General features: G+C 35.4%; 1 protein-coding gene and 1 long non-coding RNA gene across 3 annotated transcripts in view; one reads left to right on the top strand and one right to left on the bottom strand.

Moving 5' to 3' along the window:
* LOC118972764 (uncharacterized) overlaps positions 1 to 13,733 on the top strand; it is a 294,258-nt gene that overhangs the window by 230,655 nt on the left and 49,870 nt on the right. The gene's annotated exons all lie outside the window — the stretch shown is intronic.
* Positions 2,216 to 13,733, bottom strand: part of EFEMP1 (EGF containing fibulin extracellular matrix protein 1) — a 58,907-nt gene continuing 47,389 nt past the window's right edge. Inside the window, exons 6-11 of one of the 2 annotated variants that reach the window (XM_017655961.3) lie at positions 13,193 to 13,312; positions 12,094 to 12,213; positions 10,875 to 10,994; positions 7,254 to 7,377; positions 6,978 to 7,173; positions 2,216 to 2,850 (exon numbers count right to left, since the gene is read on the bottom strand). In XM_017655961.3, coding sequence (XP_017511450.1) covers positions 2,689 to 2,850; positions 6,978 to 7,173; positions 7,254 to 7,377; positions 10,875 to 10,994; positions 12,094 to 12,213; positions 13,193 to 13,312 — 842 coding nt within the window. In that variant the 3' untranslated portion in view covers positions 2,216 to 2,688. The remainder of the gene's footprint in view (positions 2,851 to 6,977; positions 7,174 to 7,253; positions 7,378 to 10,874; positions 10,995 to 12,093; positions 12,214 to 13,192; positions 13,313 to 13,733) is intronic. The other variant, XM_073212975.1, reaches the window with a different exon arrangement.

Here is a 13,733-nt window from a genome sequence, read left to right as displayed (position 1 = left end):
TGGGTATGAGGTATATTTTTGAGTGATGACAATATTATGGAACTAAATAACATTGATATTTGCATAATTTTGTAATATACTAAATACCACTGAGTTGTACACTTTAAAATGGAGAATTTTATGTGTATTTACAATAAAAAGGAAGGAATTGCATCAGTTATACTTCATTACATCAACACTTTGAATGTGTTTATGCTTTGTGTGTAGGGCTAGGCTTTGGGATGAAAGGCCAACCATCTTGTCTGCAGTGAATGGCTTCTCTAGGTCCACAATACATATAAAGATGTATTATTTTATTATAAAAAAATATAAACTATATATAAATATATTATTTATACATAATACAATTAATATATAAAATCTATTATAGAGTATGTTATAGATTTATTTTATATTAGTATATTTTATATAATTTATAGTATATATATTTATATATAAATATAGTTTATTTTATATTTATAGTATAGATAATTATATAATTACATATATATTTAAAGGTGGGTGTGGAGGTTCAGGGTTTATGTATAAATATTTCAGAGATTCCTGCTGCTTCTATAATCCTCTATGGAGTTAGAGATAAGATTCTGCTTTCTTTTTTGAGTGAAAAATCCACTGGAAGAAGGTCTTAGGCTTTTTTTCTTACTTTTCTCAGTCCCAGTTGAGAACTTTGTCTATTGTGTAGAAAAATCACTAGACTGATTAAAAACAGAAAAGTTTAAAGTAAGCTTTAATTTCTCTGAACTGTAAGTAATCATGTGGACAGGGTGAGAGGTACCGACTCAAAAGTCCTGCTGTGTTGTGGCTGGTTGTTTACTCTGCTTCCTCGTCTGGCCCTTTGCTAGACCTGTTTGCTCATTGTTTCTATGCCCCTTTGACCTTTAAAATACCACCCCCTGCTCTACTCACACAAGAAGTTTGTGTTTTGTTCCTTGGTCTCTTGGTGAACTTCCTTTTTGACAATTAGTCAAATTCAGTTAGTCAAATTTGTACACTTACAAATTCCTTGAGAAACATTTGTTTCAGTGTCAAAGTTATCTGGGTGTCAGATTAGTCAGATATGCTCTGAAAATAGGTGTAAGAGAAAATTGGCTTTTTTGTGGCCCAATTTTAACAGTCTTTTGGTTTCTTCATCTCCTCAATTATTTATTTAAAAAAAATCAAATGGTCATTCTTGCTATGGCAGCCATAACTAAGTTTTTTCCAGACAAAAATTGCATTGGCATTATTGGCTACATTAAAAGAAAACCTCCAAAAATTGAATGATCCTCTAGAAGAATATTTTTATTTAAAAATATGATACATCAAAATGAAGAATTACATTTTAAACAACTAAGAAGACATGAAACCTTTTCACAGAGTTGGGAAGGCAAGTAATTTGCTTTAGTTCATTGTCACTCTGGATGCCAGGAATAAGAACCATTACCATTTTTTTTTTCTCTGTGAGCATCAAATATAAAAATGAGAAATTTTAATTGTAAGCTAGTAGGTTTTAAATGTATTCAGAAATTAAAACTTCTTCAGTGAAATACCTTTTCTTCATATTGCTTCACATGTTGTGGAAGTTCTGAATTCAGGGATGTTATTACATTTACTGAGTGTTATGGACTGAATGTTTGTGTCCTCCCAAAATTCTTATGTTGAAACCCCAACTCGCATTGTGATGGTAGTAGGAGCTGAGGCTTTTGGGAGGTAATTAGGTCAAGAGGATGGAGCCTTCATGAATGGAACTAGTGCTCTTATAAAAGGGACCCCAGGGAACTCACTTGCTTTTTTTTCTACCATGTGAGGATGAATCTGCAACCCAGAAGAGGCCTCTTACCAGAAGGTGACCATGTTGGCACCCTAATCTTGGACTTCCAGACTCCAGACTGTGAGGAATAAAGTCTATTGTTTATAAGCCACCTAGTCTATAGTATTAAAGCAGCTCCAACTAAGATACTGAGTTTCCTTCTTGAGGTCAACTCTAATGTGTTTAGGAAGAATTTGTTTTCTCATCTCATACCCATAGGTTTCTCAATATAATAATTTTCTAGGGGATGTCTTGTTTATTTTGGGAATTTTATTTACTGATTATTTTACATTCGTAGTAAGAAAATTCTAACAAGACTTAAAGTACCCTATAGAAACCAGCATATTGTACAATAATTGTTTATTACAATGTAAGAAACAACCATGTTTAGACTGATGGTGAAAATAAAAACCAACACAAATATGGTAGATCCTCAGTTTCTAAAGAAATATATATATTTATTGACTTTTCCCATTTTCTTATAAAGCAGTTAAAAAATTCATTCTTGAATGTGCATGCTATCTGATGCTATGATGGCTGCCTCCTTATGAAACTGTCAGTGGGGCTGTAGTAAGATTCCTTTAGCATCACAGAAGAAAATCATTGGTTGGTCCCACTTTTACAGAAAAGAATCCAATTTTCATTGGATAGAGTATGCTTAGCTTTCTTGAAGAAGACCACTTTAGTGGATTAATGTCTAATTTACATACAGTAATAAAAACAAACTTTGAATCTTTACAGATTAAATGCCCACTTTATACTATGGTGTAATTGAATTATTAGTAAGTGTGTAGTATATAGATATAGACGTACTAGATATGTCTATAAATAAAATAGTGCTTTAAGATAACAATATTCTTTGGTTGATTTAAATGCCTATAGTGGACTATTTTAAAAGACTAAAATGAAAATGGCCCCACTATTATTGTCAATCTTAACACTGAGCTTGTGCGAAAGGTTCCTATACTGCTGACTGTTAGCATCTCCAGGTCTACGATGTATTCTCTTGGTCCTGATAGCGACTTCACCAGCACAAGCATTGCACTTACAGGACTTGTTTGCTAAACAAAAGAAAAAAAAGAAGGAAGGAGAGAATTTTTTTGGATTAAAGTTTCTATTGTTTGTGAGTATACCTCTTATAAGAATCAGGGGAAGAATTTTAAGAGTAGGATACAAACCACTAATTAGTTCCTTCTTGGTTCCAGCCTTTCTTGATTCTTTTCCCTTGTCCACACACAGTCATTAGTTCCAAGTTACAGGGTCTTCTTTTTTTATAGTTCTGTGTTTTCTATTTTTCTATCTCTGTTTCTGTTTCTCTTCATCTTTATTGAGTAGTACTAGCCTTAACACAGACTGGCATTTAGGTGAGATTCTGATAATTTCTGAACTAGTTAGTAAACAAAGTTGTCATTTTTCATTTCTCAGTGTTATGTATCTGTTTATATTATAGTAGGTGAAATGACATGTAAGTAATTAATTTCAATAGAATGTGGCAAATTCTAAGATATATAAAGGTGTATACATGCAAGGAAGAAGAGGAGAGACCCTGAAGTGTTGAAGGCCTGAGGAGGGTCACCCAGGGTAAACAGAAGCTTTGAAAGAAGCATGTCAGGAGAACTGGATGCAGTATCCTTTTGGTGAAGAATGTGATGGGTACTGGAGAGTGGAGGGAGATGAGGTTGGAGGTGCAGGTAAGCAGATGTGTGAATCTGAATACTTAGAGAAGGGCAGGGACAGTGGATCAGGATTTAGTAGTCACTTTAATGGGTGGACATTAAACCAAGGGAGAAAATGTATATGTGATAAGACTGCATCTGGGAGAGGCAGACATTTAAGGAGTGGGCCTAGGAGAAGCCACTGAAGGAATCTGAGAAGAAATAGATGATTAACTGGAAAACAGATGAGTAGCCAGCTGTGTCCAACAGAGCAGGGGAGGCTGAGGATGACTGGAACTGAAAAGTGTCCTCTGGATTGAGCAGTATGGATGTTGTTCATTGTTCATGGCCTTTTTCCACAGCAACTTCAGTAGGGTAAACATGGGAATAGAAGAAGGTAGAGGAGTAACTAGGAAGTGAGAAAGGAGAGACTGTAGTTACAGACTGTGCTTTACAAACCTTGGCTGCAAAGGGAGAAAAGAGAGAAGACAACATCTAAAGGAAGAAACAAGCTGAATATGTAGATGGAAATAGATGGGAATTTGACAGAAAAAGTTGCAGAGTAGATGGAATGAAGAATACAGGTGGTGGGTTGTCCTTGATTGACAGAAATGAAACCTTGTCTTTGGAAAACTTGAGGGAGAAGGTAACAAGGGGGACACATGAACTTAAGTTTGCAGGGGTGGGTGGGAAATTCAGATAATTCATACCTATTGGCCTCAGTGGTTTCAGAGTTGTAGGAGGTGAGGTCACCTACTGAAAAGGAAGGGTGTAAGAACTTACAGTGTTGGTCCATTTGCAATCAGTGTCTAAAGAGAAGAAATAAAAGAAAGTAATAGGATTGTTGAGTGTACTGAGGACCCATATCAGTATAAATTGGAGGCTGTGCTGACAAATGGGGTTTGAAAATAGGCATAGATTATGGGACTGATCTAGGGTTGCTGGATTAAAGTGTGGGTTTTCAACTTAAATTCACTTCTTCCAGGAAGCTTGCAGATCACTCTTATCCTAGCAGTTAACTTGCTATGCACTCATAAACATTGTGCAACTCTCTCTTGTGACATTCAGTGTACCTGTGACCAATGTCTTGACTATAAACTCTAATGGGGCAGGAATTGGCTTGGTCTTATTCACTGTTATATTTCTAGGACCTAGTATGGTGGTTGTTGCTTGTAGATAGTAATAGTATCTTGAAAGCGTTGGTTGAAATAATTCAGTCATTTAATAATATTCTTTGAGCACCTGCTATATGCCAGTTACTATTCTATGTGCTAAAGATAGAAGAGTGAATAGACAGATAAAGTCATCTCTCTTATGCCCACACTCTAGTGGACAGCACAGACCAATGAATGCTGTGCAAGGTGGTATAGGGCTATGACAAAAGATAAGGCACAATAAGGAAGGACAGATACTGGGTGGCATGGGGTGGGCGCTGATGGAATTTCAACTTCAATTTCATATACTACCTCTATACAATATGTACCCTTTTCTAGGGAAGGTTTTTCTCAGTATTCTCCCAAAGGAATATAAATAAATCCTATTCACACACATCCTTTCAAAGATCAGCTTCAGTTTCATGACCATCAGGAAACTTTCTTTGACTAGTCCAGCTCACAAGAACTCTTCAAGGTCTTGGACCATGGAATTAAACACAAAATTGCCCCTTTCTTTCTCATAGATGTTAACTTTTGTAACACAGTAATATTTAAAGCTCTTTGAAATAAGTATCTGTGTATCACATGCACCTATCATGAAGCTAAAAATACAGTAATTGCTTAATTGGTCCTTATTTCAATGGAGAAGTTTTATAGGATTTCATCCAACTACTTATCGAATTCTGTGATAATAGTCTTGAGATGTCTTTTTATCTTAAATAGTTTTTTATTTCAAATACCTTAATATTATTTTATTCTAGGGTTATCAAAATTGGCAGTGTTTTATATCATTCATGAAAAAATAGGATTTTGCTTGAGAAAAACACTGTGCATATTTATATTTGAAAATATCAGGTCAGTAAATGCACTGATACAAATCATAAAACTTTTAAAGTGCCATGTTTATTGCAAGGAATAAAACATGGCTGAAACTTTGCTTAACAGTTTGTTGATTCTACTAGGAAATCCCATTTTCTGAAATTATGGCTAAGAGTCCAAAATGAAAATTATTTTTAAAGATTTTGACATGGACCTATTTTATCACCGTGGGTTACAAATAATGTTATTTGTTTGGGTTAGAATTATTAAATTGGTATTACTTGAACTGTGTAAAATTCATTTGGAGTAAATTTCTTATGAATATTTAGTATATCTCAAATTTAAAGCATCAAATGTTAAAGAAGTTTATCCATTGCTATTAGAAGCAATACAGCAATAGATTGTATTTTGGGTTTTTCTATTCAGAAGTTGGTCATGAGAAATTAATCATTTCTAATTTACTGGAAAAAACCAGAATCACATAATTCTGGAGCTGGAAGGGAATTTAACATATCAAAGAGCAGGATAAATATGTAAACATTAAAAATCTGTAAAGTTTACCACAAGGATGGATTTCCCAATATACTTTTCACATTCTTGAAATTAAATATTGACTTAAAAATCTGATTGAAAAGGAAGAGTGCCCAAAGGAATTTTGAAAAAATTATAACTAGATAAATAACATCCTTAGAATGAAACAGTTACTGTAACCCTGCAAACTGCTTGGTGGGGTGCCATCATTTTCACATGAAGTGGTGAGCCATATTTAAAATATGTCAGAATTTTAACCTAAAATGAACTTGCTAACATTTTGCACAGGGTGCTGGAAGGCTCAGGCACTGGAGTCAGAGAGATCTGCTCAGAAGCCCTTGGAGGGATTAGAGAGGTGCTAAGAGTCATTTTAAAGGAAGAGAGAGAAAAGCATGGGAAGGCAAAGATAACCCAGGAGACATTGTGAAGAAAGAAATGGCAGAATTCAGAGAAAGATTTCATATAGGCAATGAAAGAAAGGGAAGGTACAAAGGTGACCTCACACTGTTTGCCTGGAAGTTTGCAAGAATGATAGGTACAACTACTGCAGGGGCTTAGGGTCACTTCTCAGAGACTTCAAGGTTTAAATTTTGGTGAAAATGTAAATAATCTTTTGAGTGTATCAAAAAGGAATTCATTGAGAAGCTCTTCAGGAATAATTTTTTCTATGTACAATTAAATAACTGTCACTGACTTGTGGTATCTGTTTCGGGTGTGTGTGTGTGTAGGCTTGTGTTTTGATGGTCTGTACACAACTCCATTAAAGTCTGCAACTTGGTATCTGAATAACTGTAAAGAAGGTACTTAATCTCTCTGAGTCTTCCTTTTCTCTTCTGTAAAATTGGAGATAAATATTATCTAACTGACAATGTTACCAAGAGGATTAAATGAGATAATACATACTAGAAGGCCTTACACAATACCTGCACATAAGAACTTTTTAAATGTTAGCTTTCCTTCCATATGAATACTACCAAACAACAATAACAACCTTCCACCTTTGTCAACAGCTGCCCTAAGGGTACTTACTCTTAGGTAGAACTCTCCATTTTCATTTCCAGACTTAATCCGAAAAGTATTGATAGTGTTGGCATAAATGGTTGTGGCCTGTATCTGGAAGATGTCTGATGGCACAGACCTATCAGATCGGATGCTCATGTATTTGTAGACTATAGACTGGGGAAGTTCTCGGCACACTGCACTTGAGACTGGGCAAACACATCGGCTGCAGAGACAAAAGTATTTACCAGTTTAGCTTGGTAAGACCAGATGATTCTCACTTTCAGAAGTTCTGATTTTTCTTACTTCTCTGATGTTAGCACATAAGGATCTTGACAAGGATTTCGTGGGTAACAACGGAAGCCGCCATGGTAATTCCAACACATTTCATCTTCCCGACATTCATTTGTGGTCTCACACTCATTTATATCTGCAGAGATGTAGGGTCAAAGAGTTTATCAATATAAATAAATTGTGTAAGTGACAGATTCAGGTTTCCAAGGTGGGGAGTGTCTGGGAATATGGACTATGTTTAATTTGCTTTTAGACACAAGACTGGAACCTGAGTTCAATACATTTAATTCAGGAGAGATGTAGCTGAGCCATTATAGACAGATTAATATGTGTCCTTTCATGATATTTTATTAAGCACCTATTGCTTATTTGTTGGATTCAGAGTCAGATGCTAGTCATTCATTGGCTTTGCTTATATAAAAGTGAAAAATATTACTTCTTTTTCTCAGGGAGGTTATAATTTAGTTAGGAATACAGATAAGGTAACAGTAGTTGTAAAACAAAATGGAATTAAATAAGAGATAAGTAAGTGCACTAGAAGATTAGAAGCAGAACTGATTAATTCTGCTTGGGTCAGAGAAGGCTGAAAGAAGGAGGAGACATCTCAATTTGGGCTTGAAGGGTGATAACTGGATTGGATTTTCATAGTTGGTGTGGGGAGGGCCTTTCAGGCTGAGAAAGTAGCATACACAAGTATGGAGGGAGCAGTTTATCATCTGAATAAGGAGCTGCAGAGAGAGGTAAAGGCTAGAGATGTGGTTTCAGTAAGCAGTAGCAGGCTGGTGGATAGCTGATGTTCTGGGAATGGATTATACTGTCCAGAGGAAGCACAGCAAAAAAAGTGAAACTATGAAGTAGTCTACCTTATAGAACATAACTATTTAAAGACAGTGTGGAAGAAGGGGAAATAAGGAAGGAGCTGTCAGTGGTGAGAGGCAACCCAGGAAAGGCAGTACAAGAAAGTCAGAAAGATTAGTTTCAGAAAGGTGAGCTTCGAACAGGCCAGGCTGAACAAAGACTGACTTTAGATTAAGGGGCTTAATTGTTTTCTGCTTTGTATTATTGATATACCTGTGTTTGTCTTAACCCTCCTATTAGCTTATAAACTTCTCAACTGCTATAGTATCCACCTTTATATCCCTTCATCACCTAGCATTAATGTGTGGGGGGCACCTGGCTTTTAAGAAATATCAAATTGAACCAAGTTGCTCCTTACACAATCCGTTGTAGACATAGGAAAGATATTATCTGTATTTGAGATGGAGGAAAATTAAATAAGGGTTAAGTAGCTGGTCCAAGTTCATAGACCCAGTAACAGGCACCTTTCTATTGCAAGGTACTGCATCTTTTATACGAGAATAATCCCATGCCTTGTCTTTGGAGAGAAAATTTTCTTTGAGCTTCCAAACTGGCACCCAATAGGAGACTGGGAAAGATATGCAGTTACCACGAGTCAGTTACAAGAACTGTCTTCTTTTGGACTGGCTAAAGAAAGAATATAGATTCCTCAGAAGAAATCACAATTGCCTGTCCTTTCAATATTTTTCACATTTTTGAAAAATAAAGATGTTTTGTAGCTACAGGGAAAACTAATACTTGTTTGTTGTATAGAGACCATATGTTATATAACACTGGTACGTTATATGGGAGTAAAAGGAAACTTATACAATAATTTATGCATTTATTTATTCTGGTAATTTAGATCCTACCATAATCAACATCTTAATGATTCTAGAAGGTTTTTCAGAAATTATTAATAGTATTAAAATATTTGATGAGAGTCTGTGTATATCTATCTGCCTTCTCTGTCTCTTCCATCCCTGCTGTCTCCTCACGGCCAAGCATAGAGTTTTCATTTTTGCAAGTCTGGTGGAAATGAAAAAAGTTATTTCATCCCCAAAATAAGCCATTTGGGGAAGGTAAGTCCAAACTCTTTTAGTTTTACTTTATCTGTGGACAAGGTTGAGAAGAGATGGTTTCAGTGGGGGGAAATTAATTGCTTTGTACCTTAAGAGAATGTTAAGTCTCTTTCACAAAAATTGTTTTGGTTTAACCAAATAATCTGAAGATATATCTCTTTTAGATGTATTGCTCATGAATCCCCTATTTGCAATTCCAATGCATATTCACCTTTAATTACAATAGATATAAATATTTCCATATAGACAGGTAAAATTCCACTGTACAGTAATTTGTTTCTGTCTTTTGCTGAGTATCAAATCTATTTATGATCAGAAACACATAGACATTCATTTGAAAGACTATAGGGAAATTGGTTAATATATCCTACTGACTAACATTTGCCTGTATGTAATCTTCACATTAAAAGTTTCAATTCAGTTTAGAAAGTAAAACCGTGGGAACAATTAACAATATAGAGTCTAGTAACCCAGAAAGGGTATAAAGATGTTCATTGTGCAATGACATTCTGATTATGCTCCTATTTAGTGCTTAGAGTCTAGTTAAATGATCATTGAGATAGATGTTCCTTTGAGTTAATATTTTCCTGTAAAATCATGATATAGATTGAGAATCTCTCTTGTCTCCTTTCCCTGATCTTTTTCTTTCTTAACAGAATTTCACTGCCCTTGTTAATCCTATCTCAATTCTGATTAAAAAGGATTTTTTAGAGAAGATTTGCTACTAGTCATTTATATTACTAGGTAAATAAAAACACCTTGAACTGTACAGTCTTTATAGTTAACAAATGATTTTTGTGTATATTATTCCCTCAATTCCTTTTTCCAAATAAGAAATCTGAGGCTTGGATAAGTTTGATAACTGGTTCAAGATTGTACAGATAAATGCTGTACATCTAGGACTCAAACAGATTCTCTGTTTTCAAGTTCAGTCATATTTTTCACTCTTTTACTGCTTTATGTAGATGTGTTTGTATTAGCTTTTTCAGGATTATCTACGTTTTTGGTTTTATCCAAGCAGTGTTTTCCTGTTAAGTCTTAAACAACATTAGAGGTAGAGAAAAAAGGGTGCATATTTTCAGATCTTCTGTAGAGACTCTGAAGTCATACCATATACTGCTTCTTCCAACTATGTGTAGGTGTGAAGATCACCTGAATGTTTATTTTAAAACTGTAACCACATATATTAGCTATATTTAAATCAGTAGTTTTTTGCCAGAAAATTTAAGTTCATTTTAATGCACACAAGGCTGATTTTCTCAGCAAGTAAACTATTATCCAATTTATAATCTTGGTGTTTTAGAGAATTGAGACTGGTTGGAGGTATGCCTAACCCCCTTACTAAGCTTATGCTTATGCTCTAGACTCAAACTCATGGTGAAGTCTTTTAATAACTGAATATTTTCTGATGGATGATTAGAAGATGTCTATCATAGAGATTATGTAGGCTATATAGAAGGGATATCAATATTTTATTAAAGTTATTTATGTCTTAAGGAAAATGATTACATTTCAAGGAAAGTCACTGCTAACATTGAATAGTACCCTCTTTATGAGATGTGCCTATCTTATGATAAACAGGGAAGAAAAAGAGTCAAATGACATATTCAAAGTAGAAAAAAATGGAAGTCTAAGGTAGAGAATCCTGTAGCTTCTCACCTGCTCTTCCTGGTTAAGACTAAACACTTAACAAATATGATAATAATAAACTTACCCTGACATGTTCTGCTTCTCACCACTTGGTATCCCTGGGGGCACATACATGAAAATTTACCAGGTTCATTGACACACTGATATTGACACAAGTAGCTTGAGGTTCTGCATTCATCAATGTCTGTTGAATCAGACAAGGGCAAGGATACAGAGTTTAAAAACTCACACATCACTACTTTGGTAATATATTTTTAGGTGTGATAAGAGTAAAAACATGGCAAACTCTGAAGCAAAAATACTTCATAAGATGCTCAAGGGCAAATTCTAACAATATCAGCTCATTTTCCCCAGAACATATAGCACAAAGTGTTTTTCTTAACATCAGTTTTAATTATTGCTGACATATTGGAGAATCCTGGACCTAACCATTATGACTGAGCAGACTAAGTGAACTGGGAATTTAGGGAAAGATTGCTTTGCATTTTGCAATGATAATGTTCCTATAATTGCTCAGAAGGGCAGAAGCAGCTGTCCAGAGACAGCCCTGTTTGAGTTTGAGCACAGAGGCATGATGTGAGGTCTCTCTGGGTGGGGTATGACCTCAAGTAAAGCTTTGAGGCATCAAGCAAAGCTGGGAGGGTCTGTGAGAAGGTCAGGGACATCAAGTATCAATGGCATCCTTTGGGAGGTGTCTTATGGAGCAGGCACATGAAACAGACTCTGAAGGTCATCCCTCCAGATAAATGGCCCTCTCTTTACTCACCTGGAAAGTGAAACCCAGGCAACTTAGGAAATGTGCCCATTTCACACAGTGGCAGGAATAAGACTAAAGGCCAGGTCTCCTGGTTTCTAGTCTAATGTTTCTGACATATAATCAGCTCTTTTTGAACTTAAATGTGCATACCAGTCACCTGGGATTCTTGTTAGATGTAGTATCTGACTCAGTAGGTCTGGGCTAAGGCCTGAGATCTATATTTCTCAAAAGCTCCCAGGAGGTGCCAATGATGGCCACTGGATCACACTTTGGGAGGAAAGACACTAGAGCACCCTTTCTAATTATTAGACCCACCCTGCCCCTAAAATTTCAGTTATTTCATTTCTTCTTTCTCTTAAGAACATACTAAAAAAGCCAATGTTATAACTGAACCAAATTAACTAGATTTTAGAACAGAATTTCCATGGATAAAAATTTGTTTTCATAAACAGGTACATAATCACATAAACCAACAACAACCACAGGGATTGGACTCTTATTACAAATTATTAGGAAAATATTTTACCTTCACAGTTGAGCCTGTCACTGCTTAGCTCATATCCTTGATTGCACTGACAGATGAATGAACCAAGAATGTTGTAGCATTGCTGAGCACATTGATTGCTGGCATCACATTCATTTATGTCTGAAAGTAAAAGTTATATACATTTATATATCCATGTTTTGAAATTTGCTCCTTTTGTACCTATGTCATCTGATGATAAGTAAGCAATTCCCTAGCTGGATTCTTTGTCCTGCAGAAGCTCATTGGAGAACATCCATTCAGGTTTCATATTTACTGGAATAACTTCAAACATCTGTTATATACTTCTTGTAGAAATACCAGAATATTTTTTTCTGGGAATGACAGTTAGTTTGGTGTTTGATGAGTCTTTCCAAAAGAATTTAATGATTCTAATAAATATACATTCCAGTATCTATTTTCTTTTATTGTTGTTCAGATGAAAAATGCCAACTCTATAAATCATTGACATAAGACATTCATACTGATACGGTCTCTCAGCATGCTGTAGTGAAGATTTATCTGTGCTATTTATTACTTTTTAAATGGGTTCTGTTAAATTCCATTACAATTATAACATAAGCCTTTGAGACCCATACAGAGTTTTGCAATGCTCTAAGGCACTGAAAATATTGTGAAAAGGCATTTTTCCAGCACTAGATTCTTTCCATGTCATGCCAATCTTAAAATTGTGTGCTGTGACATTGCATTCTGAAAAGGGAGAAGCGTGTAAAAATCAGACGCACTTTCAGTGGAAAGTTTATGTACTTGAACTTGCAGTAACCCCTCTGGCACTTTCAGCATTTATATTACACACTGTTGACTAATTGGTATGTGTATATCAATTGATCTGTAGTTTTTAATTTTTTTTTGATACACTCACAGGGGAGAACTAAAACCAAGGTTAACAAACTTTTCCATTCACATCTTGATGTGTTTTAAGAAACAGATTGGTTATTGTCTTTTCAGCTTTATGCAGGGAGGTTGATGGAAAGCAGTTTACTCAAGAACATAGAAAACTGGAAATACTGCAATATAACATAGGGTTTGCTTTTTTGGACAGAAAGCAGTTAGGCAGGATGGCAGTTCCCAAAAGGCTTACCTACACAGGTATAGTTGTTTGCTGCCAACTGAAACCCAGGACTGCACTGGCAATAAAACGATCCTGGTGTGTTCACACATCTTTGGTGGCAATATGGAGGGATGGTGCATTCATCTATGTCTAGGTTATCAGGCACACACACACAAACAGAAGCAAATTATTGACCATGCATAGCTATTTGCTCTCAAGTTCTCAGCAGAGCATTACCTAGAAAACCTATCCACAGAAGACCTCATTTTATTTTTCTATTTTTTTTAACATAAGCCTTTTAACATTCTACAATTAAATGAGATGTTAGAAACAAAGACTTCACAAACCAGGTTGGCTGGGTTGAGATTTAAAGAGAGAAAAGTAATTAAGGCTATTTCACACATATATGATAATGTCAGTTTGGGGACCTAAAAGCTTACTTATAATAACAGGAGTAAAAACAGAACTATGGAAGAACTGAATGATGTAGTATAAAACCAAGAGAAAGGAGGTGTGGGCTGCTGCTTAACTGGTGACCTTGGCAAAGTCACTTAAATGTTCAGTATCTTGT

This window comes from Manis javanica, chromosome 1 (genome assembly GCF_040802235.1).
Source record: "Manis javanica isolate MJ-LG chromosome 1, MJ_LKY, whole genome shotgun sequence".
Taxonomy (NCBI): domain Eukaryota; kingdom Metazoa; phylum Chordata; class Mammalia; order Pholidota; family Manidae; genus Manis; species Manis javanica.
Note: the sequence above shows the minus strand (reverse complement) of the source record. Positions and strands in the feature narration are given on the sequence as shown.